This window comes from Crinia signifera, chromosome 8 (assembly GCF_055691185.1).
Source record: "Crinia signifera chromosome 8, ASM5569118v1, whole genome shotgun sequence".
Lineage (NCBI taxonomy): Eukaryota > Metazoa > Chordata > Amphibia > Anura > Myobatrachidae > Crinia > Crinia signifera.
In genome coordinates, this window is record NC_139224.1 from 166,680,086 (window position 1) to 166,701,439 (window position 21,354).

The 21,354-nt window shown below is 48.4% G+C and overlaps 1 protein-coding gene across 1 annotated transcript; it reads left to right on the plus strand.

Moving 5' to 3' along the window:
- Window positions 1-766: 766 nt before the first annotated feature.
- LOC146026749 (uncharacterized) lies at window positions 767-15,094 on the plus strand. The gene is made up of 10 exons (XM_083157683.1): window positions 767-981; window positions 2,416-2,518; window positions 5,437-5,483; window positions 6,961-7,039; window positions 7,801-7,838; window positions 10,107-10,168; window positions 10,779-10,841; window positions 12,469-12,531; window positions 14,305-14,364; window positions 14,991-15,094. The coding sequence occupies exons 2-10, from the start codon at window positions 2,424-2,426 to the stop codon at window positions 15,015-15,017; spliced, it is 534 nt and encodes a 177-aa protein (XP_083013809.1). The 5' UTR covers window positions 767-981; window positions 2,416-2,423; the 3' UTR covers window positions 15,018-15,094.
- The last annotated feature ends 6,260 nt before the right edge of the window (window positions 15,095-21,354 follow it).

Genomic DNA, 21,354 nt, shown 5'->3' on the forward strand with positions numbered 1-21,354 from the left:
GCCAGAAAATCTCCATCTTCCAATGGAGATCCTGGCACCATCATTCGCCCAAAAGGGAGGCAACACAACTAAATGGTGGCCATAGGTGTCCCCATACGGCAGCAGACAGTCAATCAATGCCAATCAATCAAACCCGTAGTGCAGTACTTTATGCTATGTGCCATACCACATCTGAATCGGGCCCAGTGTGTGGCATTACATAATTGTATTTTTTTGTTATGGCAGAGCCAGTAAGGAAAGCCGTAACCATACCACAGCAACACACACCTCCCATTTATATTTAGGGCCCCAATTTGGAAAGCCTGCAATGATGGGTGTGGTTGCACCTTTCAAAGCAGCTTGACCAACCAGGGCATTGCAGCACCAAAATGACATAATGAGCTATGGGATAAGATATTTAAATGAATTGCAATGGAAGGAGAGGGCTGATTCCCACCATAAGAGGGTGCTGCACCCCCAGGAAAAACAGCCTGCTTCCTAAAGGGGATATAGCTTATGTTACCATGGGAACCAAATGCATTTGCATGTGTTTACAGCTGCATTGTGTGCCTAGGAGGTGCGAGGCTGAGAGTGCCTCGGCTGTCCGGATTCACCATGGACTAGCATTAGAGGGCGGCAGACTTTATTTGAGCTGGGTATCGGTGTCCGTGTGACTACTGACAGTGCCAAGGATGGCATTAGCTCTGCTTTCCAAACAGCTGTAGTGGGGTGAAAGATGGAAGTGCCCATGGGGGCCAAAAAACCTGAAAATCTAGGGACCCAAAAATACAGCCCCGCCCAGGCTGCAGATATCCCCCTCTGCTGCCTCACGCCCATCCAGCCCAACAGACTATCGCAGCCAACTGTCACTCACAGCCAACTGTCACTCACAGCCTGGCAGGAGGATCAGTCTCAGCAGCACAGAGAATGTAAGCAGCCCTAATCCTGTCTACACTCCCACATCTGCTGCTGCTCCACTCAGTACATCGGTGTCACCTGTAAGTAAGTGTATGTACAGTGTATATACCTGTCTGTGAATATGGCACCTAACCAGTAATAAGGCATTACCCAGCAATCTATGGGGCCCCAACGCATTGCCACACAGAGGGGTACTTTCAGCTTGTACCTCATACTTTACCTCAGGGGGCAACAGGGTACAGCAGCAAAAGCTTTGAAAGCTAATCTGCTACATTCTGTGTTTGTGCCTGTGTGAGAAAGAGGTGTAGTTTAACTCTCTGCCAGCAGGTGGCAGTGTTTCGGAGACTCTCCCACTGATTGGATGCTCCAAATGTCGTTTCCAGGGAGAAAGGGCCAGAGAGCAGTTTAGTGTTGGCCACGCCCCCTACGTCACTGGGCCATACCCCTTCAGACGGCACATGCTGAAATTCATTGGCTTTACCCACCCCACATTAATACTGACCGATATATTGTTCTCTCCAGCGGTGCACACAGGTCCCTGAGTCCCAGGGGGCCCACAGGGCACATGCTGCACCCATTTTTGAAATACATACCCTCAAGTGTCCAGCGGCAACAGCACTGTGGAATCACCAGAAAAATGACCGCCGCGCCATTGTTCTGGAGATCTGCGCATACCATGTTTCCCCGATAATAAGACCTACCCCGAAAATAAGTCCTATGGGGTTTTGTGTTCCAAAAAAAAATAATAAGGCAGTGTCTTATTATCGGGGAAACACGGTACACAGTGGAGTCTGAGTAGTGCTCGCACTCCACAATGCTGCACTGCTGCCAGCAGAAAAGAGGGGAGCTGGACATAGGGATGGCCATCGTTGCCTTTGCCATCGATGGTTGTCATCGACGACAAAAGTGCAACTGGCCATCAATAGTATATTACTATTCAGTGGATGACCATCGATGTTTTTACATATCGATGGTCATCTGTTTTCTTTGATTGAGCAGCCGCTGAGTAAGTCCTGGGCTACGCACACACTGCACACACTGGGGATTATTACATGGGGAGCGACATACGAATAGATCTGCAATTTGCAGGCTGGCACGGGGAAGGATATCCCTCTGACTGGACAGTGAATACCTCATCGCAGGCTCTGCAATTTAGCAGAGCAGCGATTGGGACTGACTAACCCCCAATATCCCCTGAAGCACGACGGCCTGCTGCTGCAGCAGGCAGGATTTCAGTGCCCGTGTCACGTGACCCCCTAGCGCCCCCTAGTTACGGCCCTGATGGGCGGAGGCATCACTTGGTGACATTAGCAGCCCCGTAACCTATTGCTATTGATAACAAACATGGATTTGCAGCTGAATGATAATCGGATGACCGCTCACACCCTACATCTGCACATGCGCAAATGCAAAACATCGGTCCCCTGTGCGAACACGCGGGGGACCGATCGAGTTCGAATAAGGTCCTTTGTTCCCATATGACAAACTCTGAGGGATCGAGCTTTTCTTCTACTTTAGGATCCGCAATGCCACGCCCACAACGCACCCGGGAAATACAGAAACCGCCGGATGCCGCAGATGAGTCCTCTGACACAGAAGCTCCGCCCACCTCGCCAAGACGGTAATTGTCGTTCATCTACAATAAATGTATCGGGCAACAGATGCTCCAAAGTGTGTGAGGATTGCATCTAGTCACATGTACCCCGAGGTGCCGACATAGAGGCACATGTACCCTGAGGTGCCGACATAGCAACAGAGGCACATGTGTACCCTGAGGTGCCAGACATAGCGACAGAGGCACATGTGTACCGTGAGGTGCCAGACATAGCGACATAGAGGCACATGTACCCTGAGGTGCCGACATAGTGACATAGAGGCACATGTACCCTGAGGTGCCGACATAGCGACAGAGGCACATGTGTACCCTGAGGTGCCAGACATAGCAGCAGAGGCACATGTGTACACTGAGGTGCCGACATAGCGATATAGAGGCACATGTACCCCGAGGTGCCGACATAGCGACATAGAGGCACCTGTACCCTGAGGTGCGACATAGCAACAGAGGCACATGTGTACCCTGAGGTGCCAGACATAGCAACAGAGGCACATGTACCCCGAGGTGCCAGACATAGCGACATAGAGGCACATGTACCCTGAGGTGCCGACATAGTGACATAGAGGCACATGTACCCTGAGGTGCCGACATAGCGACAGATGCACATGTGTACCCTGAGGTGCCAGACATAGCAGCAGAGGCACATGTGTACACTGAGGTGCCGACATAGCGATATAGAGGCACATGTACCCCGAGGTGCCGACATAGCGACATAGAGGCACATGTACCCTGAGGTGCCGACATAGCAACAGAGGCACATGTGTACCCTGAGGTGCCAGACATAGTGACAGAGGCACATGTGTACCCTGAGGTGCCAGACATAGCGACATAGAGGCACATGTACCCTGAGGTGCCGACATAGTGACATAGAGGCACATGTACCCTGAGGTGCCGACATAGCGACAGAGGCACATGTGTACCCTGAGGTGCCAGACATAGCGACATAGAGGCACATGTACCCTGAGGTGCCGACATAGCGACAGAGGCACATGTGTACCCTGAGGTGCCAGACATAGCGACATAGAGGCACATGTACCCTGAGGTGCCGACATAGTGACATAGAGGCACATGTACCCTGAGGTGCCGACATAGCGACAGAGGCACATGTGTACCCTGAGGTGCCAGACATAGCAGCAGAGGCACATGTGTACACTGAGGTGCCGACATAGCGATATAGAGGCACATGTACCCCGAGGTGCCAGACATAGCAGCAGAGGCACATGTACCCTGAGGTGCCAGACATAGCGACAGAGGCACGTGTACCCTGAGGTGCCAGACATAGCGACAGAGGCACATGTGTACCCTGAGGTGCCAGACATAGCGACAGAGGCACATGTGTACCCTGAGGTGCCGACATAGTGACATAGAGGCACATGTACCCTGAGGTGCCGACATAGTGACATAGAGGCACATGTACCCTGAGGTGCCAGACATAGCAACATAGAGGCACATGTACCCTGAGGTGCCGACATAGTGACATAGAGGCACATGTACCCTGAGGTGCCAGACATAGCAGCAGAGGCACATGTACCCTGAGGTGCCGACATAGCGACAGAGGCACATGTACCCCGAGGTGCCAGACATAGCGACAGAGGCACGTGTACCCTGAGGTGCCAGACATAGCAGCAGAGGCACATGTGTACCCTGAGGTGCCAGACATAGCGACAGAGGCACATGTACCCCGAGGTGCCAGACATAGCGACAGAGGCACATGTACCCCGAGGTGCCAGACATAGCAGCAGAGGCACATGTGTACACTGAGGTGCCGACATAGCGATATAGAGGCACATGTACCCTGAGTTGCCGACATAGCGACAGAGGCACATGTGTACACTGAGGTGCCGACATAGCGATATAGAGGCACATGTACCCCGAGGTGCCAGACATAGAGGCACATGTACCCTGAGGTGCCGACATAGCGACAGAGGCACATGTGTACACTGAGGTGCCGACATAGCGGCACATGTACCCCGAGGTGCCAGACATAGCAACAGAGGCACATGTGTGTCCAGTGTTAGTATGTGCAGAGACAGTGACACGTATGTACTAATCCTTGGAGAGAGATCATGTGGACATATACAAATTGATCATAACTGTAATTTTTGTAAACACAGTCTGTAACATTACAGTTAGGAGCTGATTGGTTGGTACATTATCTTTCTCCGCTTTATCAAAGAAAATGGACCTGCAGGTACATAGGGCCTAATTCAGGCCTGTTAGCCTGGCTGCAATGTTAGCAGATGGACAAAACCATGCTGCACTGCAGGTGGGGCAGATGTAACAGGCGCAGAGAGAGAATTAGATTCGGGTGAGTTATATTGTTTCTGTGCAGAGTAAATACTGGCTGCTTTATTCTTACACTGCCATTTAGATATCAATTTGAACTCACACCACGCAAATCTAACTCTCTGCTCATGTTACATCTGCCCCACCTGCAGTGCAGCATGGTTTTGTCCATTTGAGAAAAAAAGCAGCTTTGCAATCATGTCTGAATCAGGCCCATAGTCACTGGCGGGTATCGGTCATAGGATAGAGAGTGTCTCAGTAGACACCAAAAGGTTGACATTTACCAGGTCGACATTGTTTTTCATGTATTTTTGTGTGAATGTCGATACTTGAGCATGTGGCCCTATCACCATGCGTCAGGCCAGGGGCCATACAAACGGAGTCCGGGTGGATGGTAAACCAGGTGAAAATCCCCCAAAATTTAAAAAATCATGAAAAATGCATGTCGGCCTTTTAATGTGTCGACCATAGTTTTTGCTTATGTCAACAATTCATGAAAGTCGACCTAGCGCATGTCAACTTTTTAGTGTCAACTTATTGATTATCGACCTATTTTCTGGATCCCGTCAGTAACACCCCGGTAACGTGCCTGATATCATTGCTCGCCCGTTTCATGCCGGATCTCCTTTGCTTTTCAGTGTCGTCCAGTTCGAGAACTATGAAGTCGTTGATGACGAAAATGGAGGTAAGACAGAAGGATCTATATTATTTACTAAGATGAGAGTTCTCGCAATGCTTCGGGCACACTATTATATTCTCCCACCGCGCTCTAGTGGATGGCATGAAACACCGCCTGTCAGCACATGTCGGCTCAAAAAACAGTAAAAAAAAACAAAAACATGTCGACCTAATGACCTTGTTTCCCTAATGACCCTGTCGACCTAACCCATGTCGACATATCTGCATGTCGACCTAGTAGTGTTGACATAATACTTGTCGACCTAATTGGTGTTGAACCAATGACCGTATCCCTAATACTAGATCTAGACGCTGTTGACTATCTTTAGGCATCTAACTAGGGGCGGTATTCAATGAGGCTGATTCGCCAGGTCTTTATGGCGATTTTGTGCTGTAAGGCGAATTTCTGACAAAAACGGTGAATCACCCTATTCAATGACCAGATGGCGAATACATTTCAAGGTTTTTTTCGCCATGATTCACCGAGTAGCAATCGCTATATTTTTATGGTGAAGTGGAATGTGAACTTTTAAAATAAAGTGTTTTGTTTTTTACATTTGGTGTAAAAAAATCAGGAATTTTATTCTGAGGAGGGGCATGCTACTTTTATTCATGTGCTGTAAGCACATGAATATATATTTAATTTAAAAAAAAAATATATATATATATTTTTTTTTACACTGACCAGCCAGCAGGGGGCGCCGGAGCCGAGCCGCTCATTAGATATTCATATATTCACTGCACCCGATCGTTACATATGCATGATCGGGTGTAGTGAATATACCCGGTCCCCTGCTGGCACCCCCGGAGGGCAGCCTGTGCTGCCTGGCACCCGGGGAGCCCACCTCCCCCCCACATACGCTTTGGGGCAGGCAGAGAGACTTCTATCTCCCTGCCTGCCACCGTTTCCCCGGGCTCCCTGCGGCGTTCGCCGCAGGAGCTCATATTCGCCAGTCAGGGGCAGCGAGCCCCTGACTCGTTGAATACCGGAGCCGGCAAGGCTCCGGAACGTGGCGAATGTGCAGCGAATCCTAAACAGAATTCTCTGCACCTCGCTGGTATTCACATTGAATACCGCCCTAGATGTGTTCTAACCAAGAATGGTAATACCATGTGATTGTCGTCCTGGACGCCTGGCGATCCGCTATCCCAGAACCGTCCTAACAATAAATCCCTATTTTAATTTGGATCTACTTTATCTTCTAGGGCAGACATAGCTAAACTGTGACCCTCCAGCTGGGTGAAACTACACATCCCAGCATGCCTTGCCATAGTTTTAGCATTCCGTAATAGCAAAACTGTGGCAAGGCATGATGGGACTTGTAGTTTCACAAGGACCATAGTCTGGCCATGCCTGTTCTAGCCTCCAGGCAGTAGTTCCGGAACAATGAATCTGATAGAACAATAGACATATGACCCAGTACTATAAACCTTTTACCCCCATCAGTGCGGCATGTATCTTACAATGTGCGTTTTCCCCTCAGACCTGGACTATATATGGGGCAGGGGATATCTACGCCTGATCTTCACCATCGCAGTCATCTCCATAATTGCTATGTTCAAGTGAGTGTCTATCACATTAAAATACAGGGGGGAAATTTACTAAATTTTGTTTTTGGCCATTGTAAATATAGAGGACCCCCTACACTTCCCCTCCCCGTATTTCCGTAAAAAGGACCGGCTCAAGAGCATGCTGCTGGTTGAATGAAATCCGTGGGATCCCACTTTTTCCCCACCTCCCCAGGACCCCTGCCCAGGCTGACTAGGGTGAATGCTTTGGTCTTGTATAAAAAGTCGTTCCCCCCCGGCTGTGGCACTACCCTGCTGGCTGGTTGGGCTTGGGGTTGATTTTGTCCCCGTATTTTGGGAACTAGCCCTGGCCCTGGGGCTGGTTTAAAAAAATCTGGGAACCCCTATTTGAATGTTTTTCTGATATTTTAAAACCAGGCCCGGCTCTTTGAGCCTGGTGCTGGTTGTGGGGGTGGACCCCACGCTGTTTTTTTAATTATTCATTTATTTTTCGCTGAAGCCTGCACGGGTCTAACTGATCCGTGCAGGCTGAAGCCAATACCAATTTGTATTTAAAATACAAATTCGTATTGGTAAAAATACGAACCAATACGGCATCGGCAAATCCAAAAACTACAAATACGGAAAGTTAGTAAATTAACCTCGGAATACGAATGTAAATACGACTAGACAAATTTTCGTATTCGTATTCTTAGGAAATTTTCCCCCTTCATGTTATTCACTGTATGTCCATACACCAGAAAAGCAATGACTCTGTAAGATCATATATTGATGATTACCACTCTGCCTTTCAGGAACTTGAAGATGCTGATCGCTGTGACAATAGTCTGTGGTAAGTCCGTCAGTGGCTTATTGTTATAAGTTAGCGTTTCACCGAGGCTTCGCACGCGTGTTGCTGCTCAGCAAAACTGATTTTACAAAGACAGCAGTGCCATCTAGTCATATTTGCCTACTTTAAAAAACTAGTTTCAGGGAGATTATAGTCGGTAATAGAATTTTGCACAGTGCCCCATTGGGGGCGTGTCAGGCTTCACCCAAAGGGCGTATCTAATTCCATATATGGAGAGATTGTGAAAAGAAATTGTGAACGTGGCACCTAGAAGCGTGGGTGTGTACTGCTACATCTGAGAGGAATATTTTTAAATGACTTATACCCAAATGTAGATGAGCCCCAAAGCAGTTAGTAAGAGATACTATACTTGGTAAAGTGCTGGAAAATAGAAATGATGATTCAATGTAAATGTATCTATCTCTCATTCCTTTTTTCCCCAAAAATGTAACTGTGTAATGTGGGCTAGGTGACATGAGGGAGATTGCTAGACTAGTGAGGGAGAGAGGGAGATTGCTGCTATGTCAGGGAGTCTCCTGCAGACTGCAGGAGGGGAGGTAACTATGATGTAACAGTGTAATGTGGGCTAGGTGACATGAGGGAGATTGCTAGACTAATGAGGGAGAGAGGGAGATTGCTGCTATGTCAGGGAGTCTTCTGCAGAATGCAGGAGGGTAGGCAGCTATGATGTAACAGTGTAATGTGGGCTAGGTAAAATGAGGAAGATTGCTACACTAATGAGGGAGAGAGGGAGATTGCTGCTATGTCAGGGAGTCTCCTGCAGAATGCAGGAGGGGAGGTAACTATGATGTAACAGTGTTATGTGGGCTAGGTGACATGAGGGAGATTGCTAGACTAATGAGGGAGAGAGGGAGATTGCTGTTATGTCAGGGAGTCTCCTGCAGAATGTAGATGGGGAGGTAACTATGATGTGACAGTGTAATGTGGGCTAGGTGTCATGAGGGAGATTACTAGACTAATGAGGGAGAGAGGGAGAATGCTGCTATGTCATGGAGTCTCCTGCAGAATGCAGGAGGGGAGGTAACTATGATGTAACAGTGTAATGCGGGCTAGGTGACATGAGGGAGATTGCTAGACTAATGAGGGAGAGAGGGAGATTGCTGCTATGTCAGGGAGTCTCCTGCAGAATGCAGGAGGGGAGGTAACTATGATGTAAGTGTAATGTGGGCTAGGTGACATGAGGGAGATTACTAGACTAATGAGGGAGAGAGGGAGATTGCTGCTATGTCAGGGAGTCTCCTGCAGAATGCAGGAGGGGAGGCAAGTATGCATCTAGTATTGTCATGTATATTTTATATTGTACACAAGTAGGGGCTGATTTAGGCCATCGGCATCCTCAGATGTGGATGTGCTGATAACATCGGCCAACTCGCAATGCGATAATTGCATGCAGTGACAGAGCTTGTGATAACGTTCCATCCCTGGAAATTGGCTCCTGCAGTACTGCCGGTATTCAGGGCTTCCTCCTGATGTAACCACCGGTGCTGTAAAGTGAGCTGCCACTTTGCAGCATCACTTGACTGCACCAGGGGTCACAGAGCAGCAGGAAGCCTCCCCGCCTCTAAGTGCCGAAACCTAAACCACCCGGCAGCCCCTTTCTGCCGGGATGCTGAGGAAGATTGTACATGACAGCACCATTTCAGGCACATTTATCAACGAGTGATAAAATTCAATGTAAATTATAAACTCTTTGCGTATGATAAATGGTGCACCAGCCACTCAGCCCCTTACTGTCATTTTTCAAACACATGGCAGTTGGGAGCTGAACACATGACAGGATCTGATCAGCTGGGATTCATTAATCCTACACAACAAGGTTTAACATTCACAATGAGTTTATCCAGGGTTGCCTACCCTCCCGGAATGGCAGAGAGGGGCCTGGAAATCGAAAGAAGGGCTAACCCTCCCGGAAAGCTGTTTAAAATGGCATTGCTTGTCGGGGCGTGGCTAAAACGGCGCAATTGCTCTGGCCACAACCCCAAATAAGTAGCCACTTGTGTGGCTCCGCCCCACCCCTTTTGTCTTCCAGCAGCCCCGCCCCCCCTGAGCTGGCTGCCCTCTCCCTGAAAGGAGAGCCAGAAAGTAGGTAAGTATGGTTTTATCACTTGTTGATAAATGACCCCCATAATATTTCTCTCATTGTATATTGTATTTGAGCTGGGAAAATAAGTACATAAACTTGTTTATTCTGTGATTTGGTCTTACTTCTACATTGCTCTGTGAGTCTTACGCATCTTCTTCTTATTCCAGGACTCCTGTGTCTGTGTATAGCTCGCTACAGCTCCCATACAGAAACTCGCAAACTGTTTGTGGTAAATGGATTAGTAGATGTTTAATGTCCTATTTCTGCGAAGCGGGTCGTAGTAAATACAGAACAAACCAATTGCCGAGCCCCAAAAAGATGAATTAGGGATATTATTTTGAATTAATGAATGGGCCAGAGCTGATTCCGGGACAATCAGCATATTCCGGAGCAAATTCCGGAGCGTTTCGCATATTTCCCAACTGTTCTGATTTTTGGGGGACACTCCCGCGTCCCGCCTGTGGCTGGCACTGTCACGCACTGGGGGCAGTTGAAGTTGCGTCATTGATTGCAGCTTTTAAAGAGGTTTAATTGTCCTGATGAAGGCAAATGTTCTCTACACTCACTCCTAGTGATCACCCAATGCAGTGATTTACCCAATTGCTAGGGATGGCCATCGCCATGTTTACCATCGATCCTTGCCATTGATGGTCATTCTGGACATGAGCATCGAATCTGGCACCATATGCATTGTATGACCAAAAAAAAAAAAGGGTGGTTCTGTTCCATCGATGGCCGGAATCTTCCTGGGCAAAAGCATTTAACATCAGCCCTAAACCATTGATGATTTAGAATTATTGATGTTTCTGTGTCGTTATAACTTCCCATTTTACTTTTAGGAGCAATTAGACAGCATCAAGCAGGAGAAGATACACCTGGAAACCAGGCTCCAGATACTGCAGGTGGATTATAGTCTCTGGCATCTTACACTTATAGGATCCCCTTTACCAGTGATTCCATCTGCAATCCTCAGTGCTAATATTGCGCAGATCGCACTGCATAATGCGATTATATCGGTGAATGTATCACAGGCACAGGTAGAGGATCTCCACAAGAAGCCAATACCAGCCATGTGCCGGGCTTCTGCGTGTCCACGGTCCTTGCAACCACCATGTACAGGGACTATTTCTGGTGGAGTGTTCCTGTGGAACCCTGACGGAACTACATCCTATGGTGTTATCACAATCTGAAGAATATGAGAGCACTGGGGGCCAATACCCGAATATCTTCACATTCTGGCAGCATCGCATTTCCCAGAGAAACCTATGGGGGACGCGACTGCTGGCAGGAATGGCAGGATTGCAGCGGGTATCGTAGACACAGACACCCCTTACTGACACAAACACCCCTTACTGACAAATACCACTTACTAACAGTGACACCGCTTACCGACACAAACACTCCTTACTGACAAATCCCAATTAATGACACCGCTTACCGACACAGACACCCTTTACTGACAAATACCACTTACTGACACCGCTTACTGACACAGACACACTTACCTACACAGCCACACCTCACTGAAAGATACCACTGACACACTTACCTACACAGACACCCCATACTGGCAGATACCACTTACTGACAAAGACACCCCCCTTACTGACAAATACCACTTACTGACACTGAAAAGTGATAAAATTGAGAGTGATAAACCACCAGCCAATCAGCTTCTACCTGCCATGTCACCGTCTGTGTTTGAAAAATGACAGTTAGGGGCTGATTGGGTGGAGGCTTATCACTCTCCATTTTATCACTTTTCAGGGCTTAGTACATCTCGCCCCTAGGTGTCGCACTTGCTCCTACAGACAGCAGTCTCCTCCCTCAGTCGCTTCCCCTCAGTCCACATCTGATTGTCTCGGGAAGTGGCAGAGATGCGCCAGGGGGCAGAGCTTCTATGATATAGGGGTGGAACTAAGGACACGTCTGGGGGTGGACTCTCAGGTGAATTTGGGGCATAGTTTCAGTCGGGTGGTCGGGACTTCAGCCAACCAGTGAAGGGAGGGGGTGAACGGGCAGTGCCACTTCGGGCAGCCCCCACTGCCACCAATACTCCATTTCCAGCCCCTCAAGTGAAAGTGTGAACACACTGACTGTTAGGGGCACACGCGTGACATCAGCTCCAGGCCGAATATGCCTATTTCCATCGCACCACCAAACAAGGGCCTGATTCAAACCTCATCACACAGCTGCGAATTTGCACGGCCTGCGTTCAGTTAATGGTTGCACATCCAATCGCAGCCGTATGAAAATGTCCAGCAGCCATTGTCACAGGCTCACCTACGATGATTGTCACACTGGGCCCCAGTTATCGCAGCCGCCGCGTAACCCAAGACTTACTCAGTGGCGCCATGGAAAAAGGCATATCCGTCCTTCCTCATTGACGCCTCCATTTTGTGATAGGCCGGAACGTGCGCTTTTATTGACTGAGCTAAATAGGGACACTGTAACGTTAGAGGATACGTGACTGTGTGTTCCTATGTTCCCATCGGTGTAACACTTCTATAACATATATGTTACTGTTAGGAGCTCTTGGTGAACACTGACCAGAAGAAGATGTGTCTGGAAATGAAGCTCCTGTCTCTCCAGGTGAGTGATAGACACCGAGGCCTGTGTGAGGTGCCCACTACGGTTACCTAACGTTTCCCCAGTCGCTGTGAGGGACCATCGGGTGATGGCGAAGGTGTACTGCACACATATCTAAGTGACTCTCAAGTCACTTAGATATGTGTGCACCCTCAGGAGGAAGTGGGCGGGGGCAGCTGACATCCAGTGATGTCAGCTGGCCACCCTGTGCCCCCCCCCCCCCCCTCGGCCCTAGCGTTCTCATGGTATAGCCCATGAATCGCTGGGCATTCCCATGGGAGGATCACCCAGCCCGACGCTGCATGCCCCCCCCCCCACACACCCCCACCTACAATCCTGGGTGTGTGCTCCTGGCGAACACCCTGTCTGCCGTGGCCGCACACACCCTGCGTCTTCATATGAGCAGAAATGCGAATGCACGGGGGAAGCGAAGGGACCTGAATAAGGTGCATAGTGTAGGTGTTGGTGCAGGGATAGCTGTGGGGGCATTGAATACACACAGGTGTAGGTGCAGATGCAGAGAGAACCACCAGGTCACTTACCCTGCCTGATGCCACCCAATGCAGCCGGGCCCAAAAAGGGGGCGTGGCCTTATGCCCCAAACCACCATTTTTGGCACTGTTGCTGCAGTAGGGATGGCAATCGATGGTATGGTGATACTTCAACGATAGTAACAAACTATGTGATGGATGACCATCGATAGTTTTACCTATCGATGGTCATACATTTTCTTTGCCTGACCGGCTCGTGGACCATTCAGAACATGAGGGTGGGGCTTCAGGGTTGTCATGGGTGGGGCTATGCTCCGTGTCTTGAAAAAAGAACTCATCGGTTTTGCTGTGCCGTCGATGGAGGGAAATCTGGTTCTCTCCCATCGATGGCAAAGGTAGTTGACATGGGCCATAAACCATTGATGATTTGGAATTATCGATAGTTGATGGCCGTCCCTAGGCTGCAGTGCTGGCTGTTACACAATGACAGGAGCCTGGTGCAGCACTCAGCACCTGTCACTGGGAAGGAGCCGGCATTTTGGTGTTACCTCTCAGCACGTGTGGCACAGGCCTCGCATGCCCCCTAGTGGCGCCACTGGTAAAGTGTAATGCATGCTTGTGTGTGGTGATGCTCATATTCACTCTTATTATGTTTGTGACAAACAAGTCGAAATATTGGATGTTCATGTACCAGTTTCAGTATGTATGTGTTACTGACACACACGTGCCCTGTTTCAGTATGTATGTGTCACTGACACACACGTGTCATGTTTCAGTATGTACCTGTTTCAGTATGTATGTGTTACTGACACACACGTGTCCTGTTTCAGTATGTATGTGTTACTGACACACACGTGTCCTGTTTCAGTATGTATGTGTTACTGACACACACGTGCCCTGTTTCAGTATGTATGTGTCACTGACACACACGTGTCCTGTTTCAGTATGTATGTTACTGACACACACGTGTCCTGTTTCAGACAGTATGTATGTGTTACTGACACACACAAGTGTCCTGTTTCAGTATGTATGTGTCACTGACACACACGTGTCCTGTTTCAGTATGTATGTGTCACTGACACACACACGTGTCCTGTTTCAGTATGTACCTGTTTCAGTATGTATGTGTTACTGACACACACGTGTCCTGTTTCAGTATGTATGTGTTACTGACACACACGTGTCCTGTTTCAGTATGTATGTGTTACTGACACACACGTGTCCTGTTTCAGTATGTATGTGTCACTGACACACACGTGTCCTGTTTTATATGTCCACATGGCAGCTAAAGATGAAGAAGGTGAAAGAGGTTCTGGGCCAGGAGCCGCCAGCACCCACATTTCAGGTATGAGAGATAGGACGATTCTCAGATCCGCATTTCAGTTCCCAGGATTGTGGCTGTAATTAGTATGTTCCACACGACGGGCCAATCCGGTGAGATGTGTAATCCGATGTGTATGTGACAGACGACTCTTATGCCCCGTACACACAGGGTGACGGAGCTTCTGTGCTGAGCGTGCTGCATGCGATGCACCAGCGATGTGCCTATATTTGCCTTCTGCACATGTGCAGGTCTACTCCATTGTGCCAGAGCCTACTACGCATGCGCAGGTCTCTGGAAACATGTGTGGTGGCCATTTTGCCTGTGATTTAGTCTCCCCACTGGCGCAACTGGGAAGAATTTTAGGGCCTGTGTGGAGTGGGTGGGGCTAAATAACCCGAACCAAATTATTTAGCCCCACCCCCTCCCCACAGCACTGTCATTGGTTATCTCACTGTCCTGCTCGCTTCCTAGTGGGATGCGGGAGAGCCACTTGCTCATCCAGGCTGCTCGGAGGGGGACTTCCTGAAAATCTGGGAGTCTCCCGCAGCTTCCGGGTGGGTAGGCAAGTATGTATAAAGTCATTATTTATTCTATTTTCAACATTTGTATTAATTTTAAACTAAATCTATTTTACTCTTCAATTCTAGGATGACAGTAACTGCGTCAGTTATTAGTAACAATGCTTGTGGACATCAGCAATGTTGGAGACGCTGGGTAAAATAAAATGCTGTAACTTGGTGGCTCTACTTCATATTGTATTATGTTGCTTCTTAAAATGAATGAGATCTGGGTAATTTCCAGGTCAAGCCAACACCGCAAGCTCTTTGTCCTGGTCCGCTAAACACTGGTTGTGAGCAATGTGTGGTCCGTAGCACATTTACCGCGAAGCATCACAAGCGATCTCAGCTCCAGCCGATGCCAATCGTGGGAGGGAATCCCCAGCTAAAGCTTGCCCTACAGACCAGTAACTTCCGGTTCCGGCTCCCTGATGAGAGGAGGCTGAGCGCTGCAGCTCCGCTCAGAAGGCAGCCCAAACACCTTTTACACGGCGATTTTCGCCTTCCAACAGAAGCCAGTCACCCGCTCCCCCGCTCCGGAAGACCCCCCGCTGCATGGAGCAACTTGCTGAGGCTATGCCCAGCACGAAAAGCCGCGCACAGCGCGAAACAGAAAAGAGGGCTAAAGAATCCAAGATGGCGCCCGCCAGCGCTGACAGCGTGCACAACTCCCAAACTGCTCCAACAGACACCCCAGCAAAGCGGACCCCCCCTCAAACCCACACTGAAGTGAGCTCTGACCCTCTCCTCCAAGAGAATATCTCTACAGACACCCTGCAGGTACTCCCACCGCCATCACACCCAGTCACATATGGGGACATGGTACAAGCCATAAGGGTAGCCATAGGCCCCCTATTGAAGGAGCAGAATGTCAAATAGCACAGCTCAACCAGAGAGCTCTTGTCACAGAACACAGAGTGGGAGAAAACGTTGGGGCTATTGCAGAACTGAAAAAAGAATCGCACAGACACACAAAGGAACTGTACCAGGTCCACAATAAACTACAGGACCTAGAGAACAGGTCCAGAAGGAATAACCTAAGAGTTATTGGACTGCCAGAGGCGGTCAAAGGACAGCACCTATATGATTTTATAAAAATCACGCTCCCCAAACTGCTGCAAATAGAGGATCAATGCCAAGACATGGTTCTAGAACGGGCCCATAGACTAGGCCCCCAACGACCACAAGAGGGGGCTAGACCGAGAGCAGTTATTTTTAAACTGCTAAACTACCTACATAAGGAGTTAATATGGAGCGCATCACGCAGGCTGAGGAACACAGAGTGGGAGGGTAATAAAATCCTCCTGTTCCAGGACTTCTCGGCCGAAGTGGCTAAAGCAAGAAAAGAATTCTCTCCCATCTGCTCCAGGCTAATCAAGGTTGAGAGAAAATTTGCTTTAATATACCCGGCAAAACTGCGCATCTTCTCTGGGACATCCTTTAAAGATTTCTCATCGCCTCAGGATGCAGAGCTCTGGCTAGACGAAGATGATACCACACAGACAACCCCCCGCTCCATGTCAGAATGTGATTGAAACACTTCTCTTACCTACACTGGTCGACACGACCTGACACCAGCCACAGACAGCCGTCAACTCTCAGCCATATAACCTACTACACGTCCATGACCCCGATGACACAGACTTCAAGACATCCCCTCCCACAGAAACAACCATCACAGTCAAACCCGGCTGACTCACTTCCGCGACTCCTCCATACTCAAGGAAGTAATCCGGTCTGTGGCCACACGATGCTTACTACCCCCTGCCAAGAGACTTACGCCCAAGCTTATGGGGCTACGGCGCTTCCACGTACAACCCGTTCCTCCTCCCTGACCACCTCCCCACCTTTGTCCACCTGACCCCACTGACTCCTCACTCCCTTCTCGAGAACAGAAGGCCTTACCGAGAGGACTCTCCCGAACCCGGGGAATCATCCCCCCACCCCCTCACCCTGTTCTATTGGCGTCTCAAAAGTTACCTAAGTTTAATAGGGCAAGCCGACGTAGGAGCTTGCTTCGTTCTGTTATGATGCACAAAGATGCATACCTAAGTTTGCACTTTTTCGGAAGTCTACACGTTATTAGATTTAACAAAATGTTCTATTTGTTTCTATACTTTCTCTTCTCCCCCACTATTCTTTCCTCCCCACCTCCTCTCCCAGCACGCGAATATGAAAAGGTACTATATCAAGATGCAATATGTGAGTATGTCACCTTGTTCTCTCTCATAAGATCCTACTATGTCGGTTAAGATAGCATCATGGAATGATCATCAAGGATTAACTCCCCTTGCAAACGCAAGAAGATCCTTATGTATTTAAACAAACTGCACATAGATATAGCGTTTCTCCAAGAAACGCACCTGACGGCTGCTGAAACTCTTAAGCTGTCTATCCTGGGGTGGAAGGTGCAGGCCGCAGCCCCATATACTTCTAAGGCAAGAGGCCTGGTGATAGTGTCTAGAAATTCACTACCGGTTAAAATCGATAAAGTGTTACCAGATGCAGGGGGACGATATTTGTTATGTCAGCTAACGATCTCAGATAAAGCATACATGTGTGTCAATGTATATGCTCCGAATGTTTATTCAAAAGATTTTTTATGTAACCTTATTTCTATGACTTCCCAGCACTTACACCTGCCGATAATAATGTGTGGCGACTTTAACATGTTAGCACAACCATTACTAGATAGACAATGCCAACCTACCAAAAAAAGACGCCAACCCAAATTCGGGTTGATGACTCTAGCTTCTAAACTTAACCTACTAGACATATGGCGCACCCTACACCCCACAGAATCCGAATTCACTTGCTTGTCAGCCGCCACGGGAGGATTATCTCGAATAGATTACATTCTCATCTCCTCCATGTTGCTGCCAAAAATAGTAGAAGCCACGATAGAGCCCATCACACTATCTGACCACGCTGTCACATGGTTTAAACTATCCTTAACCACTGAATCCCCAACATTTATCTCATGGAGATGCCCCGCCTCCCTATCATCCTCAGCAGCACTAAGGAGCGAGGTGGTGAAAGCCTGGGAAAATTACCACGCGGATAATGCTGAGACACTTCTCACCAACCCCACCTTATACTGGCAAGCCTCAAAGGCTGTCCTTAGAGGCACCATTATATCTTTCTCATCCCACCGAAAACGCAAACTCACATCAGATTATGTCAAGGCCCAAACAAATCTCACCAACTCCTTCCAACAGTATAAATCCTGCCCATCCACCCAAAACCGCATCAAATATAACTCTGATAGAAATCTCTTTGACAAACTACTGGCAAAATTAGAAGCAAGATACACTTTCAAAAAGGAATACAGATTCCACAAATTCGGCAACAAGTCAAGTAGACTCTTAACCAACCTACTACAGGGTCAAAGACCCCCCTCCACGATCCACCCCCTAGCTAAACCAGACGGCACACGCACCTCCACGAATGCTCAAATAGCGGAAGTCCTCAATCAATTTTACACCAATTTATACTCCCTCCCAGTCTCTGACTACACCCAAAGGGACCAATTCTGGGACGGTGTCACCCTACCACAACTAGACAATGCCGCCTCCTCCTCCCTCACGACAAACATCACACTAGAAGAGGTCACCTCAGCAATTTCCCACCTAAAACTCGGTAAAGCCCCAGGTCCAGATGGCCTAACGGCCGATTACTACAAATTGCTTATGCCCCATGTTGCCCCATGAATGACTACAATGTACAACACCCTTCTTCAATCTAGGAAGGCCCCAGAATTTTTTAATGCAGCAAACATCCGGGTTTTGCCCAAATCAGGTAGGGACCCCGCAGACCCGGCTTCGTACAGACCCATATCCCTTTTAAACCTAGACTATAAGATATTGACAAAAATTCTCTTAGATAGGCTTAAGCAAGTTGTACCCAGTCTGGTCCACCCCGACCAGACAGGCTTTGTAGCGGGTCGCCACCCTGTCACGAATATTAGAAAAGTACTAACAGTGATCGCTGAATCGCAGGGGCCATTGTCGGGGGCCTCAAGGGCTATTCTATCTCTAGACGCGGAGAAGGCCTTCGACATGGTCCACTGGGATCACCTGTGCTTTACAATGAAGCGATTTGGCTTCCCAGAAGTATTTGTGGCTTGGTTGCAGACCCTATATGAGGCCTCATCATCCAGAATAATATGCAATGGCACCATCTCCGAACCCTTTAGGGTACTAAGAGGTACGAGACAGGGATGCCCCCTGTCTCCCCATCTATTCGCTTTAGCCTTGGAACCACTGGCAGTTGCCCTAAGGTCATCACCTTTGTACACGGGCATCTTACTAGGCCACACTGACACACGTCTATCCCTCTTTGCGGACGACATGTTACTTTTTATGTCCCACCCCCAACATGCCATCCCCACAGCAATAGACATCATCTCCCAATTTGGCAGCTTCTCAGGATACAAGATAAACATAGGCAAATCGGAGCTTTTAATAATTTCAGGACAGCCCCCTAAATTCGAGGAGAACCCGGAACTAAATACCATCCGTATACAACCTACCCACATTAAATATCTGGGCATACAAATACCAAATAAAATATCAAATCTGTATAAACTAAATTTCACTCCCACACTATTGAAAATCACCAACTCCCTGGAGGGATGGCAAAACCTACCCTTATCTCTTTTGGGGCGCACGGAGGTAGTGAAGTCAGTATTGCTCCCCAAACTTACCTACATTATGCAGCTCCTCCCCGTAGGAATATCAAAAGCAGACGCTACCCATATTACAAAAAAATGTAGTTCCTTTATCTGGCAACTGAAAAAACCTAGAATATCCATGCAAAAATTACAACAACCAAAGCACTTAGGGGGCCTCGGGTTCCCCAATCTGTCGTTGTACTCCAAAGCACTACTAAACCGATATGCACTTGATTGGATTCTAGGCCTAGACCACTATTCCATTCCTGACCTCGACAACACAATATTCTCCCCCTATTCCCCAGGTGCGCTACTCCACACACCCAAAAAACTAATTCCCACACAGATAAACACACATGTTTTCTTTAAAGACACTTACGAGGCATGGCAACACCTTGGTAAAACACTCAAGAAGGACCCAACTAACTCCCCTTGGCTGACAATATGGGGCAACCCGATGTTCACACCAGGTGTAAACTCTGCAGTTTTCAAACGTATCAAAACGAAGGGACTGACTCTCACTTCCCAGGTCTATGACCCAGGAGGGAAAGTCCATACATTCCCGCGGCTGCAAGAGAGCTTCGGACTGCCCCACAGTGCCTTGTTCCCGATCATGCAGCTGACACACTGGGGGAAATTTACTAAAGGAAATTTGTAAAAAATAGGTGTATTTGTATCCAGAAATATACTTATTTTTGACATTTACTATCCCGAAAATACAGCAATTTGTATTTGTATTGATAGCACATCAAGATGAATACGAATTGCCGTATTTTCGGGATAGTAAATGTAAAAAATAAGTGTATTTCTGGATACAAATACAACTATTTTTTTACATATTTCCTTTAGTAAATTTCCCCCACTATGTCAAATCCCTCCCAACCAATACCTTCACTCATTCCCCTCAGGACCCTATGCAGAAGATTACCTCAAATTACCAAAAGAAAAAGTTCAAAACCAGATCAATATACATGGAACTCTTAGCTCCCCAAACCGAGGCCCTATGGACCAAGACCACTAATGCGTGGTCCGAAGACCTCCCAGGCATGCTGGCCCAAGACACCTTGTTCAAATACCACAAGGACACAATGAGCTCTCTTAAGACATCTTTATTACAAGAAACTCATATTAAGACACTTAATAGGGCATATATCTCCCAGGGTCAAAGGAGCCACTATGTCGAAGAGGAAACGGGCCAGTGCCCGAAATGCAAAGCCAGCTCCGCGAACATCTTCCATAATCTGTGGACCTGCGGGCACATCAAAAAATACTGGAATAAGATCATCAATTTTATCAAAACACTTTGACATATCTCCCCCCTTGCACCCTGTACCTTTCTTGTTTGCTAATTTTGATACCTGGCACCTGATTGGCCCACAAACACATCATGTGCCCTTCCTCACCATGGCCCTTATTCTGATCGGTGCGGCCCGATCAGAATATGCGGCCGCAACCGTGCAGGCGAATCCCCGCCTTCCATACGGATCGCCACCTGCCGTCCGTACGCGGATATGTGGCGATCCGCATGAAATTGGACGGGGATACGCCTCCTCCGTCTTGGGAGCAGCCCCTGCATTCGATGGTCGCCGAACATCGAATGCAGGGCCGCACGCTCCACCAGGTCCCGCAACCAGGACCACACGGACACTTGTCCGTGTGAAATCATGTATGGGGGCGGGCAGCTGACATCCGGCGATGTCAGATGCCCGCCCCGTACCCACGCGTCACGGCCTCATTACCATGCATACGCCCTGCGTTTGCATGGGAACGCCCATGAAACGC

Bases quoted from the DNA above. Each gene is read 5' to 3' on its own strand.
- LOC146026749 (XM_083157683.1), top strand. From the start codon at position 2,424: ATGCCACGCCCACAACGCACCCGGGAAATACAGAAACCGCCGGATGCC. The intron at 2,519-5,436 runs GTAATTGTCGTT...TTTGCTTTTCAG, and splicing joins CCGCCCACCTCGCCAAGACG to TGTCGTCCAGTTCGAGAACT. The intron at 10,842-12,468 runs GTGGATTATAGT...TGTTACTGTTAG, and splicing joins CCAGGCTCCAGATACTGCAG to GAGCTCTTGGTGAACACTGA.